Below are 24,598 nucleotides of genomic sequence, written 5' to 3' on the forward strand. Positions count from 1 at the left end.
AGCCCCTCCTGGGGTCTCTGATCCCGCCCTCAGCCCCAGAGAGCAGCAGGTCCCCCGCACTTGGGGACACACATCCACAGTCTAAGTGGCCTGGCCCAGGGCAGGGAGAAGCACTTCCCAGGCCATGAGAAGGACCAGCCCAGGGACCCAGGAGGAAAGCTGAAGGGAGGAGGGGTAAGGTCCGCATTCCCAGCCACTCTGGTCCCAGCCAGGGCCTGGGAGAAAGGGGGGGGCTCCTCGACCAGCCGGCGACACCCCTCATCCCCTGGTCCCCGCTGTGGTTGGAGACATCTCAGTGGCTGCAGAGTTCCCAGCACCCTACCCCCCACACATGGAAGGGGGTCCTCATCCAGCAAATCTCCCCACCCAGGCACCCACTACCCAGCTACTGAGACCCCAAAAAATTCATGAGGCCCTCACCTTCCGCATCATCTCCTCCGCACGCCCGGCTGCCTGTGCAGGAAGGGTGGGCTGAGAAGTGAGCCCCGCCTTGCCCCTTCCTCTCAGCAGAGCCTGCGGTCAGGGGCCACAGGGACAGGATGCAACCCTCGCGCCCTAGCGGCCTCACACTGAGGCTCCCCAGGCAGGCAGACGCAGACAGAGGACGGGCAGGCGGGCAGGGGGAAGGCCACTGCCAGACACTCGGCCAGGCTTTCCCTGAGCCCAGTCCTGAGGGAGATACCCCGAGAGGCAAAAGGGAGGAGGACCCCTAGCAATGGGACAGAGGTGATACTCTGCACCCCCACTGCCTCTGTGTCCAGGCTCCCTCCCTTCCTCCTGAGAGCTGTCTCTCTGTGAATCTGTTCTCGCCCCTCCTCCTCCACCCTCTCCCAAGCACGGCTGGGGTCAGCCAAGCTGGGGTGCTGTGGCTGATGACACAGGGCTGGCCTCTGGGGTCTTCCTGCCCTGGTGCTCCAGGGGCCCCTGCAGGGGAGACAGAGGGCAGGTCGGCCAGCTGACAGCCTCCCCGGTCACCAGCTCTGAGGCCTTGCAGGGACTGCCAGGAGCATTGCAGGACAAGTCTGCACCGAAACTAGGGTTGGGGTGGGCAGGCCATGGTAGGAGCCCATGTAGGGAAGGGGTATAGCCCCTCTGCCTCCCCTCTCCTGCCTGCCTGATGCATCAGCTGGGGTGGCAGTGGTGAAGGGATACAAGGGGAGTCATAAACCCCCAGGGGTAGAGGGGGCCAGTCTGAGGACAGTGCTACAGACCCCGTAGTCACCTAGCCCCCCAGCACACAACCCCTCCTGCAAGTCCATCTCTCAATGCGAGCTGCCCGGCATCCAGACGCAGAGAACCCCCTCCTGGCTGCTGCTCACACCTCCCCATCCCCACTCCGAAGGTGGAGTCGCCTAAGCCTGCTGCACACTTCCAGACAGAGGGTCTGGGTGGCCTCCAACAATCCAGGTGCCACGCAGGAGGCCACAGCAGCCCCGACGAGACAGCAGAGGGAGGAACAGAGGTTCTAAGCCCACCACTCACCACCACACTTCATGTGCCCCTCCCCCTTCTTATTTTCAAAGTATAAACCTCAAAGAAAGCAGACAAGATGCTACAGACTCTTATCTACCCTTCACCCAGATTCGCCAATCCACTGTTACCCCGTGGCCACGTTCATTTGCTTTTTTTTGCTTTTCTCCTTTCTTGCTCTGTCCCCCAAGCTAGAGTGCATGGCACCATCCCGGCTCACAGCCGCCTAACTTCCTGGGCTTAAACGATCCACCCACCTCAGCGTCCCAAGTAGCTGGGACTACAGGCCACTGCACCGAGCTAATATTTTTAGTTTTTGTATAGACAGTGCCTCACTATGTTGCCCAGTCTGGTCTCGAACGCCTACCCTCAAGTGATCCTCCACCTCAGCCTCCCAAAGTGCTGGGATTGCAGGTATGAGCCACCATGCCCAGTCACTGGGATGACCTTCACTCCAGAATGCTTCTCCCCTAAATACTGCAACATATTCCCTAAGAACAAGAACGTGCTCTGAAATCCCCGTGATACCGTGAGCACCGCTGATCCATTTAATACATATTTTAAAACACCATCTAACACACGGTCCACATTCAGGTATCCTTGGGTAACCCCCAAGTGCACTGTACGTCCGGGCCGTCTGTTTTTCAGTCTAGGATCCAGCTGTAGTTCACATATTGCTTCTGATTGTCGGGTCTCTTCTTCCTTTAGCCCAGAATGTTCCCCGCCTGCCTATTAATCAATGTCATCCTTTTATTTTTTCTTTCTTGATATTGGTATCTTTTTAAGAGTGAAAACCAATCACTTGGAAAATCCCACCCCCAACCGGATCCATCTGTTTCCTTATGATGACATTCAGGTGAAATGCTGCTTTGGCGAGAGTCCGGCAGCCTTCCGACCACATTACAGCTGTGTTAAGCTTGACCACTGGGTCTGAGTCACGTTTGCCAGGTCTCTTGGAAAGAAAGGTCACTTTTCTCTTAGTCATCTGCAGGGCAATCACTGTCACTGTGGCAAGGCAAAAAGTTGCTGAACTTTCTGCACAACGCCTTTACCATCCATCATTCTTTGCTGTTCAGCGTGAGGTCTGCAGGCAGCTTCATCCCGGTCTTCCGAGAGCCTGGGGGAGAGAAAAAACTGCAGACTGGCTGAAACAGAGTGTTCCCTTTAACAGGTCCCCTGGCGCACTGTATGCGCAGTGAAGCCTGAGAAGCACTGCAGTCACATCTTGGCTGGAACCCACCATCACCCAGTCTCCTCCACGTGACCCGGCATTCCACAAAGACGAGCTTCCCCAGTCTTGCCTTTGCGAGGAGGGGAGGAGGGCGGTGAGGATATCCTGAGTGCTTCGTTTTGCATTCACTATTCTTTTTGATGTTCAAACGTCCCAAGTACAACTATTGGGAGATTTCAGACACGTGCTCATTCGTCTGCGAGCGCGTCCTTACTTTCTGCCACTACCAGATGCTCCAGGCTCAGCCTGCACTGTCCCTGCCCCAGCCCTGGAATCTGCCATTTCTCTAAGGAACCCCAATTTCCTTTAGTGAAGAGGCATGCTCATTGCTCTCAGGTATTTCACCTTTACACCATGCTCAGAGCCGCAGATTATTACCCCTACTTTAGAGATAAGAAAGGAAAGGCCGAGGCACTGAGGGATTTGGCTCTGCAGCTAAGAAGCAGCAGAGCCTGGATTCTGTGGCTTTGTGGTGGCGGCGAACAAGCGTCATCATGCAGGTCTATCTGCTTTGAGAAGTAAGAAGGGAGACAGACCCACGGCCAAGCAGCTGCCCTCTGGTCGCTCACAGTTCCTTCAGAGGCCACACTGCCTATGGGCTGTGGCACCAGGCTGGCGACGGCACAAGGGGCAGCTTCCTGGTCTCATCCAGCCCCGGGAAACTCGGTCTCCCTCCTCGGAGCCCAGTGATGCCACATGTACAGAGGTGTCGGCAGCTTCAGAGCAGAAGTGATTAGCCCAGAAGCTAACACTCTCCTGGTGACGGATTAGGCCTTCTTCTCCCCCACAGAGCTGCTTCTGCACCCTCAGGTTGGGAGGGGAGGGCACCCAGACCTGCAGCCAAGGACAGAGGGGCTAGAATGCGGGTCCCAGCCTCCCTGGGAAAGCTACGGGCAGCTGGGCCCCTTGCAGCAGCCCTGGGTGTGGCAGCAAAGGAGAGAAGTGGCCCAGGTTCCTGCCGCGGAACGGAGCCCAGGGGCACTGGGGAAGTGAGTCCCAGGAAGCAAGCCCAGAACACACAACACGCTTCTTAGCAGCTAGCCACACCCTTAGCAGTTTTGCCTTCCAACCTGCCAAAGGCACAGTGACTTTAAAGTTAAGTGCATTCCACCCCAGGAGGCAAGAATGCTCCCCAGCCTTCAGGGCTCCACACAGCAGCACCAGCTCGGCCATGCACCTGCAGCAGACACCCCCAGTATGAGATGATGCCCACACACGCTCACACACACCTTCCTGGCACAGCCACCTGTCCGTGGCCCTCCAGTCACTTCTGAGCACACTAGGAAGGTGGCAGGGACCACAAAGAAGCCACAGAGACAAGCAAGAGGCAGGGGGAGGTCAGGGGAGGCCGTGGAAGAGCCTGGAATGAGGAAAGAGCCCGAGAGAAAACCAGAGACGTGGAAACCAAGAGCAAGCCCAGGGCAGCAAGACGAACCCCTGCCAGGAAAGGCCCAGCACTCTGGGGCGTGGGGCCCACCCCCTCAGCTCTCGCACTCAGGGCTGCCCCAAAAGGGGGACCTGAGCCAGGCCTCAGCCCCTTTCCTTGGCTCCTCTGTGCCCCCATACCTAGGGCCTCCTTGTCCCTCGGGCTGCATATGACGTGGTGGCAGGAGGGGCTAGCTCTGGGGACAGGCATCTGTCAACCTTCCCTCCCTCAGGGTAGATGCTGCCAGCTCAGCTCTCACTCCAGAGTGGACCCCTCCCCAACAAATTCCTTCCCTATGAGCCCAGCTGAGGGCCCTACACGTGCCCCTCCGGCTCAGTTCCGCAAAGCTCACAGCACAAGGTATGAACACCAGGGAATCTCGCCTCCAAGGGCTTACCTTGGGCGGCCCACCATCCTTGAATCCCCTCCTCGTTGGGCTCATATCCCTAGGCCACCCCAAGGTGGCGACTGTTGGTCCCATTTTATAGATGAAGAAACGGAGGGTCAGGTGTGTCACGCCGATAAGGAGCAGGAGAGCCAGGACACCATAGCTGATCAATTCCAAAGCCCAGACTCAACTTTTGACTCCCAAACTGGGGCACACAGACACTGCGGGGAGTGGGCAGTGTGCCTGGAGCTTGCTGAAGAAGATTCACACTCCATCTTGCTTTGATTCAAAGATCGAACTGATAAAGAAAACACTTTTGTGACATAACCAACATGACAGCTTGTGGATTAGAACGCAAAGCTGACAAAGATTTTCTCTATGAAACACAAAACCCGGAAGGCATTCCCAGCTTCCTACTGGCCGGCAGAGGCTGGGCAGCCCCTCCCCAGAAGCGCCTGTCCTCACCCCCAGATGGCGAGCCACCTTTTTAACAAGCCCCAAAGCTTCATCCCCTGACTCCAGTCCACAAAGACTCATCACACTTTACTGTGGTCCTCTGCTCAGAACGGCTGACCGAGGAAGCCGCCTGGCCTCCCTTGGGAGGCTGTCACTCTAAAATGATCATCTCCTTCCTCTTTTTGGTGATTTTCCCTTTCCTTTGTGAAATATTGGTGAGAGCAAAAAGTGGTGTTGGGTTTTCTCTTTTCAAGGGAAAACTGACAACAAAAACTTGACCAACTATGTCAGCCCCACAGCGATGCCTTGCTGGTCAACAATGAAACTCGGAGAGCACCCCCAGCCTGGCTGGGGAGAAGAAGGCCCCTGGAGGGCCTTCCTGCATCAGGGCTGGCAGCCAGCCGTGCCCCTGAGAACGATGGGGGAGGGGAGGGTAAGCTGCAGGGTCGCCGCCTCCACACTCCTCTCTGCAGCTGGAAGGGAAGGCTCCCGCCCCAGAGAAGGAGTGTCCAGTTGACTTCAGGCCAGAAAGGCCCCCTTCCCATCCAGTGTCTCATCCCTCCCAGATGCCTGAAATTCCAGCCGGTTCTTTAGATAAGCCTATGGCCCGCCAGCGTGGAGCCACGGGGACCCCAGAGGAAGCCAGGGTGGGCTGGGGTGGCCTTGGGAGCCCAGAGCAGAGCACACAGCGGGAGTGGAGGCAGCAGGGGCCAGAGTCAGGCTGGGAGGGGGCTGGGTGAGCACACTCAGAGGGGCCAGTGGGCAGGGCAGGAGGGACGGCAGAGCGGGAACCGCTCAACCAAAGGCCACATGTGCTCAAAATCCTACAAGGGGAGGGAGGCGTTTCCCAATGAGGAAACTGAGACTCCAGTGTTATTAGGTAAGCAATAAGCTAGAATCCGCACTCAGCCCTCCTCTCCCAAGCCCATGGCTTTGATCAGCCACCCCACCACCTTCCACCCAGGAGGGCTGGAGGACTCCCTGGGTCATGACTGGCTCCCCTCCCCTCGGGACCATCCACCAAGCTGAGTCCACTCTTAGCCATCAGCAGAACCAGGTGTCCAGCAGCAAACAGGGAAGTTTCTAGAACGGCTAGGCCCACCCAGACCACCATCGAGCACCCAGCCAGCCAGCTGCCCAGGCCTCCCCTTCCGGCTTCCTCCCCACCCAGCCAGCACTTAGTGGAAGACGGGAACCTTCCACCAGCCCCTCCACAGTGAAGAGTCCCCACCCCGGCTCTGGGACGTGGCCTCTCAGTTGCGGGGGCTGCTGGCTGTGGTGCTCACACTGTGGGCGGGCTGGCTAGACGCAGGAGGGATCCTCTCACAACCCCGTTCCTAGAGAGGGGCGCCAGAGCAGGGCAGGCGCAGAATCAGGGCCTCCTCTGCCAACTCCCACCCAAAGACGAAGGCGGCTTCCTCCCCACACTCACCTCACAACAGGCATCTGTGCCAGGAGCTGTGCACCTGGCCCTGCTCTGTGGGGAACTGGGCAAGGTCTCTGTCCTGGCAGCGCCAACGTTCTAGGAGGAAGGCGATGTTGGAAGGCGCTGGAAGCCTCCAAGCAAAAATGCAGCAGAGGGCGGGCGCATTTTGGGACGCTGAGGGGGGCGGATCACCTGAGGTCAGGAGTTCCAGACCAGCCTGGGCAATACAGTGAGATCCCACCCCTACCAAAAATTGTTTTTAATTAGCTGAGTGTGACGGTGTGCACCTCTAGCCCCAGCTACTAGGGACGCGGGAGCAGGAGGATGGCTTGAGCTCAGGAGTTCAAAACATGCAGTGACACAGGACCGCAGCACTGCCCCCCAGCCAGGGCAACACAGCAAGACCCTATCTCTTTATAAAGAAACATAGCAGAGCACAGAAGGGCTGGGGGTGTGACAGCTCAGCAGAGACCCAATGAAGGAGCGAGACAGCAGGCCAGGGAGGAAGAAGCAGGAAGGAAGAGCAACCCAGACAGAGGGCACAGTGAGTGCAAAGGCCCTGAGGTGGACAGGTGGGGACGCCACAGGACAGAAAGGCCAGTGTGCCTGAGAGTGGGAGGGGCAGGGATGACCAGGAGGCCCTGAAACACCAGGCGCCAGGCTTCCTGCTGATCCCTGCTGATTCCATAGCCTCATGTTGGACTCCTCCGTAACCTCATGAAGGAAATACTATTATATCCCCACTTTGCAGGTGAGGAAACTGAGGCACAGCCTTAACGACTCCCTAGGGTCACCCAGGTCCAGTGGTAAGGAGCTTTAACCACTGCACACGCGGCCTCGGCCCCCAGGACCACGGAGGCCCCTGGAAGACTCTGGCCCTTAAAACCCAGTGTGGAACATGGAGCGCTGGAGAGCTCTGAGCCGAGCCTTGACCTTGCAGCCTGCAGAGCTCCCAGGAGCGTGTGTGCACTTCAGGAGTGCAGTGGGGCGGGGCGCCTGTTCAGGAGCTGACTGCACTGACCCAGGTGGGAGGCCAGGGGACTCTGAGATCTGAGCTACTAGAGGGAAGAGGCAGTCGTCACCGAGATGGGGACACATGTTGGGGTGACAGCTGGGGGTCACAGTGAGTTTTCGGTGCCCAGAGATGGCCAGGAGGGAGGTGGGGACACAATGGCCAGGTACCCTGGGGTAAACCAGACACACCCCACCGTCACGTTTCAGCCACACCCAGCCCCACCCACCTGCCCCACAGTCCCTCCCACTCCCCACTCTGGGTGACCAGCTCAGGCATCTAGTCTGGACAGCTGGCCAGGGACCCCTTCTGGCAGGAGACACTGCCAGGGCAGGAGCTATAGGGAGCAGGCCCAGGCTGTGCAGCCCTGCGTGGGTAAGCTCACCTCCCTGATCTGTTGGGTCTCATCACTTAGAGCCAAGAACTCCCTCAAGGGGGTTTAAGGATGAAATATGATCATGTAGGTAAGAGGGCCCAGGAGCCGCTCACCCTGGATTCCCCTCCCCCACCCAGGCCTGAAAGTTCCTGCAGTCTTCCTGCCCCAGTCCCCAACGCACTAGGCCTCCCACCCCCAGCCCACACAAGCCTTCCCCGCACCTGCCAACCCCTTCTTCTCTCCAACCAAGCTCCCCTCTGCAGCCTCCTTGCCTGCAGCTCTGCAGTGACCCTGCAAGCCACCCCATTACCCTGGGCTCCTCTGGGAAAAAGGCAAACCGATAAATCACCCCATGGAAATCAACCAAACAGCTGAACATAGTGGCCGTCCCTGCAAGGTCCGCCTGGTGCAGCCCGCTGTGGCCACATGAGGAGCCCTGATGAGCCTTGCTACTACTCCACGTCCCAGTGCCACCCCCGCAGGCCTGCAGCAAGGGCATGGCCAGGGGACGTCAGTGACACAAGGCGACCCTCCGCTTTAGTTGTGCTGGGTGGGGCTCGAGGAGGACAGCCTGTCTCCACAGGCACGCACCCCGCCCTTGGCCCCAGCCCTCCGCCCACCTGTCCCTCGACACAAGTGTGGGAGCTATTCTCAGCCCAGCTCCAGGACGCTGGCCGTAAACACAGGGTGGAATCTGCTTCTCCAGCCCACCCGCCTCCCACCCTCATCACCTGCTTCCTGAGCTCAGTGGGGGAACAGCCTGTGCTGGGGAGGAGTGGAGCACCTGCCCAGCCCCAGCCGGGGCACAGCTGTGGTGGGGGGCGCCGACAGCTCCCAGCAGCCGGGGCAGGGGAGGGGGAAGGTCTGGCCAGCACCCGCCCACCTTGGGGCCAAGTGAAGGTCTGAGCTGGGTGGGAGGGCAACCCCCATAGTCTTTATTGAAACTCTGCCTCCCTAGCAATGCCAGGCCATGCTGGCCCTTCACATCACCTCCTCCAGGCAGCCTTCCAAGACTCTACTCCAGGCACAAGGGCCGACTTGTTCTTCTGGACGCCTTCAGGCCCTGACATAGCTGTTCCTGTCTGAGAAGTTCAACCTAAACATGGAAGCAGGCTATTCATTTGTCAATCAGAGCCCTCGGTTTCTCCCCCTATGATGCTGGAGTTAGTAAACAGTGCCTACGAGAGATGCGTGTTTATCCCAGACATATCACTGGAAACACTGCAAACAGTACCATTGTCATTTCTGCTATTCAAAGGAGTGAATCCCCAGAGTCCGCTTTACATAGCGGCCACCCAGAAGTGCCCACTGAAGGGCCAGCAGGCACCCCACACAGCACAGTATTGGGGAGGGCCGCCCTCACCCCAGCCCCGGGACACTCCCAGTCCTTCCCCTGCCCAGTGCTGGCCTAAGGGCTTCCCTGCCTCACCCTGGCCTGTCCAGCCTGCCCTGCCCCTCCACACAAGTGTGGGTGCTGTTCTCAGCCACAGGACTCTCCCTCTTTGCAGATGCAGAAACCAAAGGCCAGGCTGGCAGGTTCTGAGCCCCAGAGCAGAGGAGGATGGACCTACTTCAAGCCCAAGGCTGCTTCCACTGCATTTGGCCCCAGAAGTAGGAAGCCAAGGCTGGAGGAAAGTCAGGAAGGAACCAGAAGGGGACGAGGTGTTCGATCAACAGGTAATCACATCAAGAACAAGGGCTGGCTGGCCGGGCATGATGGTTCACGCCTGTAATCGCAGTATTTTGGGAGGCCAAGGTGGGAGGACTGCTTGAGGCCAGGAGTTCGAGACCAGCCTGGGCAACATAAGGAGGCCCCATTTCTACAAAAAAAGAATTTTTTTTTTAAATTAGCCAGGCGTCGTAGCACACGCGTGTGGTCCCAGATACTCGGGAGGCTGAGGCGGAGGATTGCTTGAGCCCAGGAGTTGCAGGCTGCAGCAAGCTATGGCAGTGCCATTGCACTCAGCCTGGGTGACAGAGCAAGACCATGTCTCAGGAAAACAACAAAGGAATGGGGGCTTGTCGGGGGGGAATGAAACAGGGAGCCAGAGGGGACAAGAACATTTGGAGGGAGTCTTATGGCTACCCCGACCTACCCCATGGCCCCTGCCCCCGGCCTTGACCCCTCTCAGGCTCTTGGCCCAGCTCTCCACCTGGCCCCTACCCCCCATGCCACCCTCCACCACACCCCTGCAACCACCCCTACCCCCCTGCCCCTGCCCCAGGCCCTGGCAGGTGGAATGAATGTTCAGGGGCGCGGACGGGCTGAAGGCTTCCTCCCCGTAACCCCGCCCCTCCTGTGCTGTGTGGTAAGGAGGAGTGGAGTGAGATAAATGTGAAGGGCTAGGGGGACATGGGTGCGGGGGACAAAGGCACTGCCCCTCCCCACCCGATGCCGGATGTCAGTGTTATGGGAAGAAAGTGGCTATGGCCCAGCCCCACCCTAATGGGCTGTGTGACTTGAGCAGTTGCCAACCCTCTCTGGGCATAATCCAGGTCCCACTGACCTTTGATGGAGGTAACAGGAGCAGCGGGGCCCAGAGAGGCTGCCCACCGCTCAGCGGGCTGCCCGTGTGGGAGGCGGTGCTGCTGACTACAGGCCCCGGACACCTGCCCAGAGTCCCTGGCACTACCAGGCTCAGCCCTGAGGCCAGCTGCCAGCTCAGGAGCATGCTGCAGGGGGCAGCAAGGGCCTCCCACTGATCCACAGCCCCAGACAGGTCACCACCCTTCAAGAGGACCCGCCCTGCAGTCCCAGGCATCATCTAGAAAGGTCCCCGGAGTGTGCACAGGCCCCTCCACTAACACACCCAGGCCTCCTCCAAAGCTTCCGGAGAAGGGCTGACAGTGCAGTGCGCTCAGGAAGGGGAGGGAGGGACCCCACGCAGGAGAGAGGGCAGAGGCCCCAGGAGCCACAGCCCACGCCTGCACCCCCTATGCCCACGGGGAGGAGGAGCTCCTCCTGCACTGTCCCCTCCTCTCCACCAGGAGCAGCAGAGTTCAACAGTAAGGGGCTGAGCAGACACAGGGGCCAATCCCCAAATCCCAGAGGGGGCCAAAAGAGTGGGGCACAGCCCGGGGACCACCCCACAGATACCAGCTCAGCCCCACGCTAGGGCTGGCCACAGAGGGAGGGGTCAGCGCAGGAGGGCTGAAGGGAAGTGGGAAGTTACAGTGTCACCTGGAGCCTGGACCCCACAAGGCCCTGTCGGGGCTCAGAACACAGCACCCCAGAGTGTGGCGCCGTGGCTCACCACAGACTCTGAAGAAAGCATGCACAAGGCCTCCGAGGCAAGCTCTGTGTGACCTCCTCCTGCCCTCCTGTCTCCCTCCCCTCCCTCTCCCAGCCACAGTGAGTCATCAAAAGTGGAATTTTTCTTTCCCAAGGTGAAGCATAAAGACCAAACCCCTTTTCCCCAAAGCGGCCATGAAACCCAGAGAGGTCACTGTCTCCCACTCCCTTCACCCCAAAGACCCTCATTCTGCAGGGCTCCTGCCCTCGCTATGGGAGGAAGCCACCGAAGCCATATGACACAGAGACCAGAAAGAAGCTGAGCTGACAGGCCTTGCTGGGTGCCCCTCAGACTGTCACCACTGGGTCACACCCTTCGTCCCATCACACACCTATATGGTGTCCATTCCCCGCCAACCTGTGCCTAAAACAGACGGTTCTCCCTGGTCCTTGCGTCTTCACTGTTGAAGGCTCCCGTGTCACGTAAAATGTTGATTAAATAAATGTGATGCTTTTCTCTTAGAAACCTCTTTCGTTATCGCGGTGTCAGCTGTGACCCTTACGACGGGTGAGAAAGATACACATGTGTCCGCCCCTGCCACCCTCTCTGGACAGTCCCCTCACCTTGCTCCTTTCCCCAAGACCTCAAGCCCCACCATCGGGATCCCGAGCTAAGCCTGGACTCCCTAGACTCCTCCAGTACTGGGGGCCCCAGGCCTACACTCAGACGGGACAGCGCTAGAGGATACACACAGAGGGCACGGGTACAGCTGGACACCCCCACTGGCCTAAGGCCCCGCTCCCCACCCTGGAGCCGGGCTGGTCCCCGACTGGGTCCTCGTGTGAGACATAGAGAGCTGCTCTCCCGTTTCATCCTCATGACAACCCTCCCATGCAGGATAGTATCCCATCTCACAAAGGGGAAACTGAAACGTGGACGGGGAGTAACATATCCAAGGTCAGAGGGCTCAGGGAGAGCAGAGCTAGGATTTGAACCTGGGGCTCTGAGACAGCGTGACTTCAGCAGATCCACTGTGTGCGGTGCCTTATACAAAGGTTCCTATCCTCCAAAGTCTCAGACACCAGTTCACTTGGCACTGTGTGCCTACTATGTGCCGGAAGCCAGGAACACAGGCACGACGGGTCTAGCCTCCCACTTCGGGACTGGGTTCAGCAGGCAGGGCTGTCAGCATATTTTACGGAAGTCAAAAGGGGCTGAGGAAGGAGAGCAGGAGCAGGAACCTGGGGGCTCCCGCTGCCTGTCAGGCCAGGGCAACGCGGGAGCTCCGGGTCCCTCTCCCCACCCCCGCTGCCCCCATGGCTCAGGCACACAGTGTCAGCACCGGCGTGGCACTGAGCCGACCGCAGACGGTGGCAGAGGCCTCCCCAGTCTCTCTCGCAGCACAGCCGGCAGGGTGACCCGCAAGTGCAGTGGCACAAAGCCGGACCGGCATCAGGTTCTGTCCTCTCTGTGAGCCGGGCTCCCACAGTGCTGACTCAGCTCCCCCAGCCAAGGCCTACAGCCCACACCCATTCCTCAGGGAGGCTTCCGAAGTCGGCCCCAGGCCAGACCAGACCAGGATCCACCGACCCTCCCACCAGCTCCGGGATGGTGCTGCCCCCAATGCCCTCAGGAGAGGACCCTGTCAAGTGGGGCCTCCTCCAGGCCCAGGGTTCACCCAACCAGGAGGACAGGGCGGGCCGGTCATCTTGGGGGAAGGCGGTGACATTCCAGCTCAGCCAGGCTGTCTTCCAGGACAGGCTGCTTCACAGAGTCCTTGCAGGGAGAGGGGCACACAAATAAATAAACTCCTGGCTTAGTTTGTATTTCAGAAAAAGAACAATATTTGGGTCCTGTCTCAGGTTCAGCAAGTGCATCCAATTAATTGTGGATTCTGTTTCTCAGTTTAGAACAAGAGTCAGCTCATTCCTCATCCTGGAGTCCCCTCCCAAGCCACTAACATCCCCCAGGATCCCTGCAACTCTTTCTTTGTGGGAGGTGGGAGGTGGGCTTCCTGGGAGGACAGTCAGGCCCGCTTCATTCAAATCTGATCCAAACAGGACCCCGGACTCCTGTGGGTGCCCAGGTCCCCTGCACCACACCTCCCTGACGGGGTCACTGGTGGATCCCAGATGTGTGGAAATCCCAAGGTGAAGGGCCCGGCTGTGTGGGTTCCCCTTCCCCTCTGGTGTGCCAGCCTCCCGGAGGGCCCACCCCATCCCCAAACATACCCAGGTGTTTCCCAACAAAGGCAGCCCCCACACTGATTTTCATTTGAAGACAATGAAGACATTTACGCCTTAACAGTCCCTTCCAAGCTCCCCTCACCACCTCCTTCCCACTCCTTGGACTTGGGGATGGGGGTGGCAGCCGGGGAAAGGCCAACCTGGAGCCATGTCTGAGGCCCAGGAGGGAGGAAATCTCTGAGCTTCCCCAGCCTCCCTTCTCATCTGCCAGCTGGGACCGTAGTTTGGTTCCTACCTACCTCACAGGGCACAGAGAGAAACAAATGGAAAGCGGGGGGTGAGATGGTTCTTCGTGAATAACATAATACAACAGAGGGGCTGTGCCCATGGCCCACCTCACCCCACCCCCAACCTTCCAGACACAGCCGGACCCAGCAGGAACCCAGCTGCGGCCATTCTCACTTACAGGAGTCAGGAGTTCACCTTGTTTTGCTGAGAGAGGAGTCTCCCAGTTCCCAGTTCCCAGAAGGGTACACTGAGGCTTGGTGGCCCACCTGGAGTTGTGCTCTTCCGCTACACGGCAGGTTCCTCCAGTGAGTGAGTGAGTGAGTGAATGAATGAATGAATGAATGATGGCAGACCCTCACCTCCACCCCCAGCTCTGTGCCCCTCATCTGGCCCCCTCCAACCTTGGCCCCACCTGCAATCCTTTGCCCTCTCCTTCCCCATTCCATCCGGATCTAGTGAAAGGAGGGCTGACTTCTGTCCCAGGGAGCTGTTACCATCACCTCCCAATTTACCTTTTTCAGCCTGTGCAGGTGGTGGGGAGAGAATGGCGGGGAAGCTCACGGAAGTTCACTTTCAAGAAACCTGTCATAAGCACAGACGACAAGCTCAAAACACAAAACCAGATGGGCCACGCCTGTTGGCTATCATGAGATGCTCCCTGGAAAAGAGCGTTTGCATCACCCACCAGGGAGGGCAGAGCCGCGTGCTGCCCGCACACCTCCTCCTGGACCCTCCAACAAGCTGTGGGCAATCGACTTGCCCAGCGCCACACAGGGGGAGGGGGGAGCGGCCCAGGGGGATGAATTCCTTCCTCCCTGTACCCTAACTTTCCCCTCCCCTTCCATCCAGCATCTCCCCTCCCTTTGCCCACCTGCCCGTGGTCCCAGGGTCCAGCTCCGAGTCCCATCACCTGCATCTGGCCCCTGACATGAAATTAGACAGCTCATGCCACTTCAGTCCAGAGAAAAAAGGGGAGCTGCCACGTGCCAAATGGACAGGAGGCACAAGACCCTCAAGGGGTCTTTCCCACCAGGCCTCTCTGTGCCAGAAGGGCCCCCGCTTGCCCTGGACTCGGGCTTCTTGGCCGCAGCCCCAGGGAGACGGCAAGCTGAGCAAAGGTCCAAAGAAAGTAGCAGCAGCTGTTGGAAAAAGGGGCTGGGCTGGCAAAGGCTCTCCTGGCACCCACTTCTGCCAGCCCTGTGGTTCCAACAAAGTTGCTCCAGCCAGTGGTCTGGTGAAAAAACCCTCACCACCAACCACTGCTTCCACTTCCATCCACACAACAGAGACTTCGGCATCATTCACGTTACTGAGCCCACTCCCCACCTGGGGGTCTGCCCTGGAGCCAGGGGCCCCACAGCTGTCAGAGACACTCCTCCTCTGAGGCCCCTCCCCAGCTCGGACCCAGCTCTGGGACCAAGGGGACCCCCAAGGCCATTCCAGTCAATAGCCTGGCCACGCAGGGCCGTGCACACAGGGGTGCCCTAAAAAGGGTGAGAGGATCCACTGATAGCCCTCCTGGCCTCCAGCTCTCCAGGCCCCGCAGCGTCACCCCTCCTGGCGTCACCCTGGGACCATGTGGCAGACAGAGAAGCAGGCATGCATGGGACAGGGCAGGTACCGGATGTTTTCCACCTGCCCGCCCTTCCAGCGACAGGTGTCACCTGGCCCCTATGACCCCAGCCCTCACAGTGGCGGGCTCCAGGCCCAAGCCCTGCCCCAGACCCTGGGCATGGCTGGATTCTAATCTGGCCCAGGCCCCTCCTTCTGGAGACTCACCCGCAGCCTAGGAAAATTAAGATACAGTCCTTGGCTGGGGCCAGACCGGGAGACAGAAGAACAGTTCAGGCAACATGTGAGGAGGGAAGCTGAGGTGCCCAGGGCAGAGCCCGCCTTGCGCAGGTGTCCCAGGCTATGGCCCAGGTCTAGCCTCAGCCCATCTTCTCAGACATAGGCTCTGAACAGGCCCTGACAAGCACTGTTCCTGCTGCTTTAGAGCATCTCTCCCCACACTACCACCTGCCTCCTTTGCCCACTTGGCTCAGATGCCACCTCCTCCAAGGAGCCTTCCCTGACTACCAGGGTCTGATGGAAAGCCCCTCAGGCTCCACTGCCCTCCCCAATCCATAGTCCTGGGATGGGCGCTGTGCACAGGGCTGGGAGCTCCTGAGAGCAGGGCCCCGAAGTGGGCAGGCCACGGACGACAGAATGACTAAGGGTGTAAATCCGAAGCCATCACAGATGCCATCCAAGTGAGTTGCAGACTCCTCAGGGACTTCATTCAGTGTAAGAAGTTGATACACAAAACAAGGACGTATTTCTGGAGCCAGCAGGGATGCCCAGGGGCTCTGAGGATGGGGAGGCCTGCAGGGTGTGGAAGGCTGGAAGGCCTGAGCTCCTCGGGGCCTCGTAGAGATGAATCCTTCCCCAGCTCCGGCCTGTCCTGTGGCGGCTGCTGCAGCTGCCCACTCACTCCCATAACAATCAGGGCGGCCACCAGACACTGCGGCCGCACACTGCAGAGGGGAGATGTCTGCAGGATGGAGGTGGCAGTGGGGGCAGGGCACAGTACGGGGGCACAAATGCCCACTCCCAGGGGCACCACAGGACAGTCCTCAGTGCTCCAAGGCCCAACCTCCCCAAACCCACACCTATGCTGTTGCTGTGACACCAATCCCACCTCACCTGCTGTCACACTTGGGATCTGGGTCAGTGACGGGGGCTGAAGGTGCAGGCCCCAGAAGCAGAGGGAATAGGCTTTGCAAAAAGCCAGCAAAACGTGTCCGGGGCGGCAGCCATGTCTCTGTCCTGCAAATCACACTGAGCCCACAGTCAGCGCTCACCAGTACTGCTCTCACCTGAAAGCTTTCTCTTACAGGACGCCCCCTGAAAAGGACCCCGGCCAAGCCCTATTTGTCTTCTAGCCTAAAATCAGGCAGGACGCCTCGGCTAGGCCCCAGCCACTCACAAGAACCCCATGCCTGGGCACCAAGCACTACAGCCACCAGCTCAGGGTAGGCCCCACCACAGCCCTGAGCAACTGACCACAGCTGCTTTACCACAGGAGAATGTGATGGAGAGCAATCCTGGGTCCCTCCGGGGTGGCCAGGGCAGGGTGGGACCTGCGCCCACTGGCCTAGCCCCAGCCTAAATCCTACAGATGCAGCACCCCTCCCCCTCCCAGCCTGCACCCTCAAACCCAGGGACCTTCCAGGGCCTCTGCCAGCCATCAGTGCTGTCTCCCCACTGCCTGAAGAATCCACGCAGCCACATGTGCAACAAGTATGCACCTACTGTGAGCCAAGCTGAGGGGATGAGATGCCTTGGTGACCATAGGCGGCAGAAACACTTGGGCCTGCCTGGGTCAGGCAGCAAAGCAAAGTGCCCAGAGCGTGGGATTCCCCCCAGGAAGTCTTCCCAGGGTGTGTGTGTGTGTGGTGGGGCGGGGGGGGCGGGGCATGGTTATTTCCTCCCCAGGAATATTAAAAAACTAGTATTACCATCATCTCATTCAAGAAATACTGTAGCAATAACAGAAACAAAATTAGAGGGATGTAGGCTCAGAATAAAGAGTGTGTTCCTTTTTTTTTTTTTTTTTTGAGATGGAGTCTTGCTCTGTCTCCCAGGCTGGAGCGCAGAGGCACAATCTCAGCTCACTGCAACCTCTGCCTCCCTGGTTCAGCCTCCTGAGTAGCTGGGATTGCAAATGCATGCCACCACCCCCGGCTAATTTTTGTATTTTTAGTAGAGACAGGGTTTCACCATGTTGGCCAAGCTGGTCTTGAACTCCTGACCTCAGGTGATCCACCTGCCTCGCCCACCCAAAATCCTGGGATTACATGCATGAGCCACCGCACCCGGCCCAGGGTGTTCCTTTAGACTGGAATAAACTGGAGACAGCTTTCATGAACTGTCTTTTGCATGCATGAACCCCCATCTCTGGACTTGTACCTAGAAGCCCCAGGTGTTCCCATCACCCCAGAGACTACCACACACTCCAAAGTGCAAGCCTAGACCCCAGATGGAACTGGGGAGCCAACAGGGGCCCCAAATCTTGTTAAATAGGGGAGGGTCTTAGAGACCAAAGTCTGTCTCAATGACAGCCCTTCACCATCGGGGCTTTAAGCAGGGAGTCCACTGGACACCTCCACCTCTTTTGCTTGTCTCCAAGGCCTTTGCCCAGGCCAGACCCTGCTACTGATCCTACTGACCACAGGGGAGGTGGAAGCCGGACAGCCCGTGGCGGGGGGTCACAACAGTTTCTTCCTTGTGGATGGGACGTTTAACACTCACCTGTGGGCAGTGATGATGGCATGCAGCCAGTATGCGGGAAACGACGCTATCGTGTTTAAGTTAATATTTGACAAAGGCTTCCTGGGACAGGAAGAGCCTGCCTTTCTCCTCTCAGCTCCCCAGCCCTGACCCCTGTCAGTCCTTGGCATGTCCACCACCCTGCGGCCTCTTTCTTTTCAGCCTCTCAGGGAGAGCCAGAAGCCCGGGTGCTGGGCCTCCTCCACAGCACAAGAACGCTGTGGGCCAAAGCCCTTACATCCCTCTAATTTTGTTTGTTATTGCTACAGTATTTCTTGAATGAGATGATGGTAAGCCCTCTCTGCAGCAGCAGGACCTGGAGCCCCACCTGGGCTGGCAGCCTCTCCAGCGCAATTCCATTCAGTCCTCACCGCAGCCCCAGCGGCAGAGATCATGACCCCTGTTTCAGATGAGGAAACTGGGATTCAAGAGTTCAGTGAGACGTACCCAAGGGTAGGAAGGTGCGGGGAAGCGCTCAAACTCAGCTGTTAGAGCCTGCGTGCCTTCCACTGCACCCAGAGTTGCTGCTGGCATGAGAATCTTTCAAGTGGCCCTCAGCAGCTGAGGCCATCTTTGAGGGTCTCCTCCACTCCTTTAGCTGCCCCTCCTGCCTCCCCCATCCTCCATCCCGGGCAGGAGCCCCTGCCCACCCGCCCTGCACAAATATCCAGTGAGGCTGCACATCTGCACTCTTAATCCTAAAAGGAGGCTTGCCAAAGAGGCAGCTTTAGGAAAACACAACAGGCTGGGGTGGCATCCAACAGGAAGCTGCCCTCCCGTGGGTGCCCTTCACCTGGCACGGGAGCTGCCCACCTCCTCTCTCCACCCGATCCTCCTACTGTGTGAGCTCCCACGGCCACATCCACACCTGAATCCTCAGCCCAGCACAGATGTCCCAGACGGGACACATACAGAAAGTCCTGACCCCATTTGTCAGTTTCCACGGAGGACATCTGAAGGCCAGCCCCGCCTCGCCGCCCACTAAGCACCTTCCACCATAGTTGTTGGCTTCCTCACCATCTCCCCTGGTGAGAATGCCAGCTCCAGGAGGGCAGGGGCTTGGTTCTGCTGACCCCCGGGTCCCCAGGCCCTAGAACAGTGCCCAGTACAAGACGGTGCTCAACATTTATGCATGAATAAAGGAAGGAATACACAAACTCCAGCACATGCCAATGGTGAAAAGTTAAGCCCAGGAGAAAGCTTACAGTTTGTGTGTGGGAGTAGTCAAGATTCACTCTAAAGCTCTCTGATTCCCGAGCCCAAACCCTCCACCCTATACACACCACCCACACACAGGCGTGCACGTACACACTCACTGCCACGGGTCTGTGAGCATCCTAAGCCTGATCCGCTCTGGGCTCAGCAGGGATTAGCTGTCTATAGAGGCCTGTAATGGACACTCTGGGGACAGGGGCTGGGAAATGGGGCCATGCAGGAAGAGGGTGTCCCATGTGGGTTCAAGATGCTGCTCTGCACAGAGCTGGCATTCAACAAGCACTTGCTATGCCCCAAGTACCCATCTAGGGCTTTATGCTCCACGACACATGTCTGAAGAGGAACTGTTCTTATCCCCTATTTGATACATGAAGAAATGGGGCTCAGGAAGGGTCCCTGCAGCACGTCAGGGAAACCTAGAGCCCATGCACACTCTGCTGTTCCTTACAGAGATAGGAGGACAGAGGGCCTACCTCCAAGGGTAGGACTCAGGGATTCCAGTACCTCAGGGACAGTCGCGCAGCTTGTAAGGAACCAGCTGGGCCAGCCACTGAGTCCAGAGGCCAGGACCTAGTGAGATGCCAGGGAGAAGGGAGCCCCGATACAGTGATCGTGACAAAGGGGTGGAGAGTTCAAGCCTCAGCTTCTCTGAGAATCCTTGGGATCCATAGATTTTCCTGGCCTTCACAACGTCATGAAATCTGGAGGGAATCTACCACCCAGGCACCTCTTCTCCACAGAGCTGGTATCCTCAATATCCTCACCCCCTCTCCACACTTTGGGCCATGCCTGCACCTTCTGGAACGCCTTCTCCTTCCCCATGCCCCATGCAGCCTAGTGAGCTCCCTTTCTCTGTCTCCCTGGACAAGTAGCCTGTGCCTAGCTTGGTCCCTGCATGAGCCAGAAGACTGCACTCAGGCCATCCAGGCCCCAAGGGGGATTGGGGAAGTCTGGAAGCCATGATTCCAACCTCCCACGCCACATGTCTTTACCGAATACCCAAGAGCCCCCACATACCCTGGCCCACCCACAGAAGATGCCCAGCTCAGAAGCCTCCCCTCCAGGGTGAGATGAACTACCTACATAAGTAGCTTCTGTCCAGGGGAAGCTGAGACTGCAGAGATACAGGAAGAGCCTGCGCAAGTTCAGAGGGAAGAGACCCAGAGCAGGGAGGTGCAGACAGAGACAGAGAAAACGATAAGACAGCAGCGGGCAGGGAAGAACCTCAGACATTCAGGGTCAGAAGGACAGAGAGGGGCCCCAAGATGGACAGAGATGGGAATATGGGTAGGGGGGGCAGCTTTGTGCTAGGGCCTGGGAAGGGGGTGGGATGCCTGCAAAGTCAGTAGCCAAGGTGAGGAGCCCAGGGCCTCCTGGTGCCATCACTGAGGGCCTGGATGACTTGGGCAAGCGGCTGGGCCTGCCTATGCTCCCAGCATCCTTTCTGTTACAGGGGCCATGCACCCACTCTCAGGTGTAACATGGTTGCTTCTAAAGTTGCTGCAAAGATAAGGCTTGGTATACAGCCTGGCTCCTCCGGAGTAGGCGAAGGTGGCTACTGCGTGGAGACCTCGACCACACAGCTGAGCATAGCGCAATTCGTGGCCACGCATCAAGGCCTGAGGACTCGCCACCACTGCCCCTTCCTTTAGCGAGCCTCTTAGTACGCCAGCACTGTGCTGCGCACTGACAACCCTGGGCCCTCCCTTCTCCCTGCTAGCCCTCCCCACTATCCAGCCTGCACCCCCTTCAGCATGCGGGAGGGAGGGTCAGCGTGCACACTCCCACCCTGCCAGAGTGTTCCTCCTGTGCTCACTGTCAGCCCAGTGTGGCCAGAGCAAGGACAGCTCCAACAGGCCCACTCCACGAGGACTCCCAAGCCGTGGGCCTTCGGGGGCCAGCACACCAGATCCCCGGCCCCTCAGCTGTCCTTCTCCCCAGCCGTCCCATCCCCCGAGGGGCCCAGTCTGCCAACCTCTAATCCTGTCCGTCATCTGACCCAGGCTCCACCCTACATTGGCTTTGCCTAGCCACCCTTCTGAGGCCCAAAAATGGACACAGTCATTTATAGAGGGTTCGACAAGCCAAACGCAATGGGAAGATGACCTCACAGCACCCACAGGCTCGAGCTCCCAGCACGCACAGTGCCCCCCAGGCATTCCGGGGGCAGTGGCCAAGGGGCCCGGGCAGTAGCACCATGCTGGCAGGCCCGGGCAACTTTTCCAATTTATTCTCATCCCCTCCTCACACCAGGGCCATGGGCCATGGGCCTTCAAGAAGAAGCTCCAGGCAGGTCAGAAACACATGCACCTTGCCTGAGACAGCATTGGGGGCTCAGCCCAGGACGAGGCACTGGCTGGTGTCCAGGCAGGATTTGATGAATGAGTGAAGGCAGAGAACAAACAACACAAATCAATCCACCCATCAGCCTGTGTCCGGCCCAAAGCCCTTGTTCAAAAACATTCACTAGCACCAACTGGGGCCAGGGAAACTGGAATTGCCCCAATACCCACTGATTTCACCAAGGCAAGGTAGGTGTAGTGTGGGCTGCCTGTAAGAGACTAGGATTCCAGTTTCATTGACAGTGGGGCTTAGATGAGGCACTGATCACCACCAGAAGACACTGAGGATGGTCCCCCGGCGATGGCACAGACTCTAAAGGAAAGCACACAGGAGAGGCTGTTGTGGGTTAAGGCTCAGGGCTTCGTGAGAGCAGGGCCCGCAGCCCAAAGGGAGGGGAAGGCTACTTTCAGAGACCTAGCCTGGATGCCTGTCTTGGTGGTCATGCTGCCTTGGCTTCTGACTAGGGGAAGGGTCCCTAACTAGCCTCCAGCAGGCAGAGAGCAGCTATAACACTAAGAATTCTAGACCCAGGAAGCTCAGCATGAGCAAGGCCAGCTGTTGGCCAAGACCAGCATGCATAGCTGACCAGCTGTCAGCCAACTGCCAGTGGCCACAGAACAGGGGCTCAAGAGACAGGGGTGGTAGCTCAGGGGGTCAGTGATACATCACCACCTCCTTGGAGGGACAGAGTCCATGACTACTGCCCCAAGAATGACATCAAAGATGCTGCTGCGGAGAAAAGACAACCAGGGCAAAGGGGACACACCAAGAGCCTTGGGGAGCCAGGAAGGAGTGGGACACCAGTGGGATGGGGGCAGGGAATGAATCTCAGCTAACCTCGATTCCCGTTCATCTCCCCCGCCCTTTAGAGAAGGAAGCAGGCTCTGGCCCAGGGCTGCCTGCTCCAGCCACCCAGATGGATTACCCAGTCATGGCAGCCCAGAGCAAGGGTGGCTGCATCTGTGTTGCCCCCAACCCCCACCCCACAACCTGAAGTCTTCCCAGGCCCCAGCCGGCTATTCCTGGGGCTTTAATCCCTCCCCTGCCTCCTCCTCCTCCTCCTCCTCCTCCTCCCCACCCTGGGGTGGGGGATCTGGGAGCTGGGTCTGGGCAAATCTGGAGCTTGGCTGAGGGCCCCTTCCTTCAATACACACCCACCCACCTCCTTAGCCAGGAAGCACAGGGATGAGCAGTAGGACTCTTGGGGAGGTATGGGGAAGCTCTGGGCACTCCCATCTCCCCACTCTTCCAGCAATCACGCGGCTGCATCCTTAGGGAGCCCACGGGTCTCAGAAGCAAAAGGCATTGTTTATAAACAGCCACAAGGCCTGGCAGGGGAAGGCTGTCTTGTCCCTGCGTCTCCACCCGGTGGCCGCACGGCGGGTGGGAGAGGGGGCAGGCCTGGCCGTGGGGCACTGGGGGGCCACCCTGGCAGAAACAGATTCTGCAATCTCAGATTTCAGAGTCGGAGTCAGCAGGGGAAGTGGCGTCAGCAGCTGGCGTGATCCAATTCAATAAACCAGAGGTGGCTTGGGATAGTGAGCTGACCGGGTGCAGACCCCCACCCCTCAATCCCTGCATTTCCCGCACGGTCTGGGCACCCTGGGAGGCTCCAGCTCCATCCCCCACTCCAGCTCTCCGGTGAGGAGGGGTCGCATTTTCTGCGGCGCCTTCCACGCCCCTCCTCCGGGCCAGCTCCCCACCCGGCCGTGGGCTCCCAAAACCAGTGCCCTCCCCGACCACCCCCCTCCCCGGCCGTCGGAAACGTTAAGCCCCCGCTGGGGCGAGGGCACCTCCTCGCCGGGTGCGCAAGCTCCCGGTGGGGCCGGCCTGAGCTAGAGCTTCCAGGCCGCAGGCACCTCTCAGGAAAGGAAACCCAATCCCTCCTTCGGCCCGCGGAGAACGAAAGTGGAGAAGCAGTGGGAAGGAGCGAACTGCGGATGCCGACTGGAGAAGCAGCCTCGGGAGTCCGGGGGAATGGTGGCCCCGGGGGCAGAGGGACAGACTCCCTCTCGCCCTGAGCGCCAGCCCCGCCTGGGTTGCCTGCATGGGCCTGGAGAGCTGGGGGTCACCCGCTGGCCTCCCAGCCTCCCGGCCCTTGGCCTCCAAATCGGGTTAGCCTGGAGCGCGCGCCTGAGTAAAGCCTGGAGCAGGGCGGGCCACTGCTGTGCAGCCGGAGCCACGAAGGTGCAAAGCGGGGCCCTGTCCTGCCCCGGCTGGGGATGGGGAGACAGAGGACGCAAACCGAAGAGGGCGCCCAGAGCGCCAGGGGACGCAGCCAGGGGACCCCGAAGCCTCTGGAAAGCGCTCCTCCGGAGGTGACAGCGCCAGATTCCGGCGGAGGACCAGGCCCCGGGGCCGGAGTGTAAGGGGACAGGTGGCCCGGACCGCGCGGCCGCTGGAGCTCCGGCTCGCTCACCTTCTCCTGCGCGCGGGTGAGCTTCTTCTGCACGTTGCTGGCTATCTTTCCCGCCGTCACCCCTTTACTGCCCATCTCTGCCATCGCGGCGCAGGCCTCGCCCGGTGGCGGGGGCCGATCTCGCGCGGGGAGGCCTTGAGCGCCGCGCTCCCAGCCCCCAGCCCCGGCAGCGCGTCCAGCCCGGCTGCCGCTCCACGCCGCGCACCCGACAGCGGAGCCAACTGACGGAGGCGGAGCGTGCGCCGGGCGGGCGGGCGGGCGAGCGAGCAAGCGAGCGAGCCAGCGACGCTGGGACAGAGGGAGGGAGAGGGGAGGGGCCGGGCCTAGGGCCGCGGTCGGCGCCCCCCGCCCGCCCCCTCCCGACAAGACACTGCCTTTTTAAAGGGCCACTTCGGGCGCCGGCACCGCCAGGTCCGCGAGGAGGGAGGGGCGCGCGCGGCGCTGGGGCTGCGGCGAGCGGGACTCCCCTGACGCTCGGGCGACACCGCCCGGAGGCGGGGACTAATCCACCGGCCTGGAGCCTGGGTCTTCCCCACAGCAGTAACCTCCTGCAACCCAGGAAGGGAGACTAGGTGGAGGAGAGGAGCGCTTTCGAAATCAAAGAGAAAGCAGCGAAGGGTGTGCGGCCCTGAACAGAGGAGCCGCGGCTGCGGGCTGAGCGCGCCCGGAGCCCCCTCCCTTTCCCGGGGCTCACCTCCCGCCCGGCGCCCGGCGCTCCGCCTCCTCCCGGCCTTCGCCGCACGGGTTTTCGCCAGGGTCCCCTAGGCGCCTCCGGGACATCTCCACATCTCTGCCTCCCGCGCCTAGTCCAATACCAA

At 59.4% G+C, this 24,598-nt stretch overlaps 1 protein-coding gene across 32 annotated transcripts in view; it reads right to left on the reverse strand.

The window, feature by feature from the left end:
* The window catches only part of BIN1 (bridging integrator 1), a 56,559-nt gene extending 32,240 nt beyond the window's left edge, over window positions 1-24,319 (reverse strand). For 24 of the 32 annotated variants that reach the window (XM_032271682.1, XM_032271679.1, XM_032271674.1 and 21 more), the window contains exon 1: window positions 23,781-24,319. In XM_032271682.1, the coding sequence (XP_032127573.1) occupies window positions 23,781-23,864 (84 nt within the window). In that variant the 5' untranslated portion in view covers window positions 23,865-24,319. Of the gene's footprint in view, window positions 1-420; window positions 779-1,482; window positions 1,513-2,039; window positions 2,588-23,780 lie in introns of those variants that run through there. The other 8 variants (XM_032271683.1, XM_032271681.1, XM_032271671.1 and 5 more) reach the window with 3 other exon arrangements.
* Window positions 24,320-24,598: the final 279 nt, after the last annotated feature.

This window comes from Sapajus apella, unplaced genomic scaffold, assembly GCF_009761245.1.
Source record: "Sapajus apella isolate SASKATOON/1434 unplaced genomic scaffold, GSC_monkey_1.0 scaffold244, whole genome shotgun sequence".
Classification (NCBI taxonomy): Eukaryota; Metazoa; Chordata; class Mammalia; order Primates; family Cebidae; genus Sapajus; species Sapajus apella.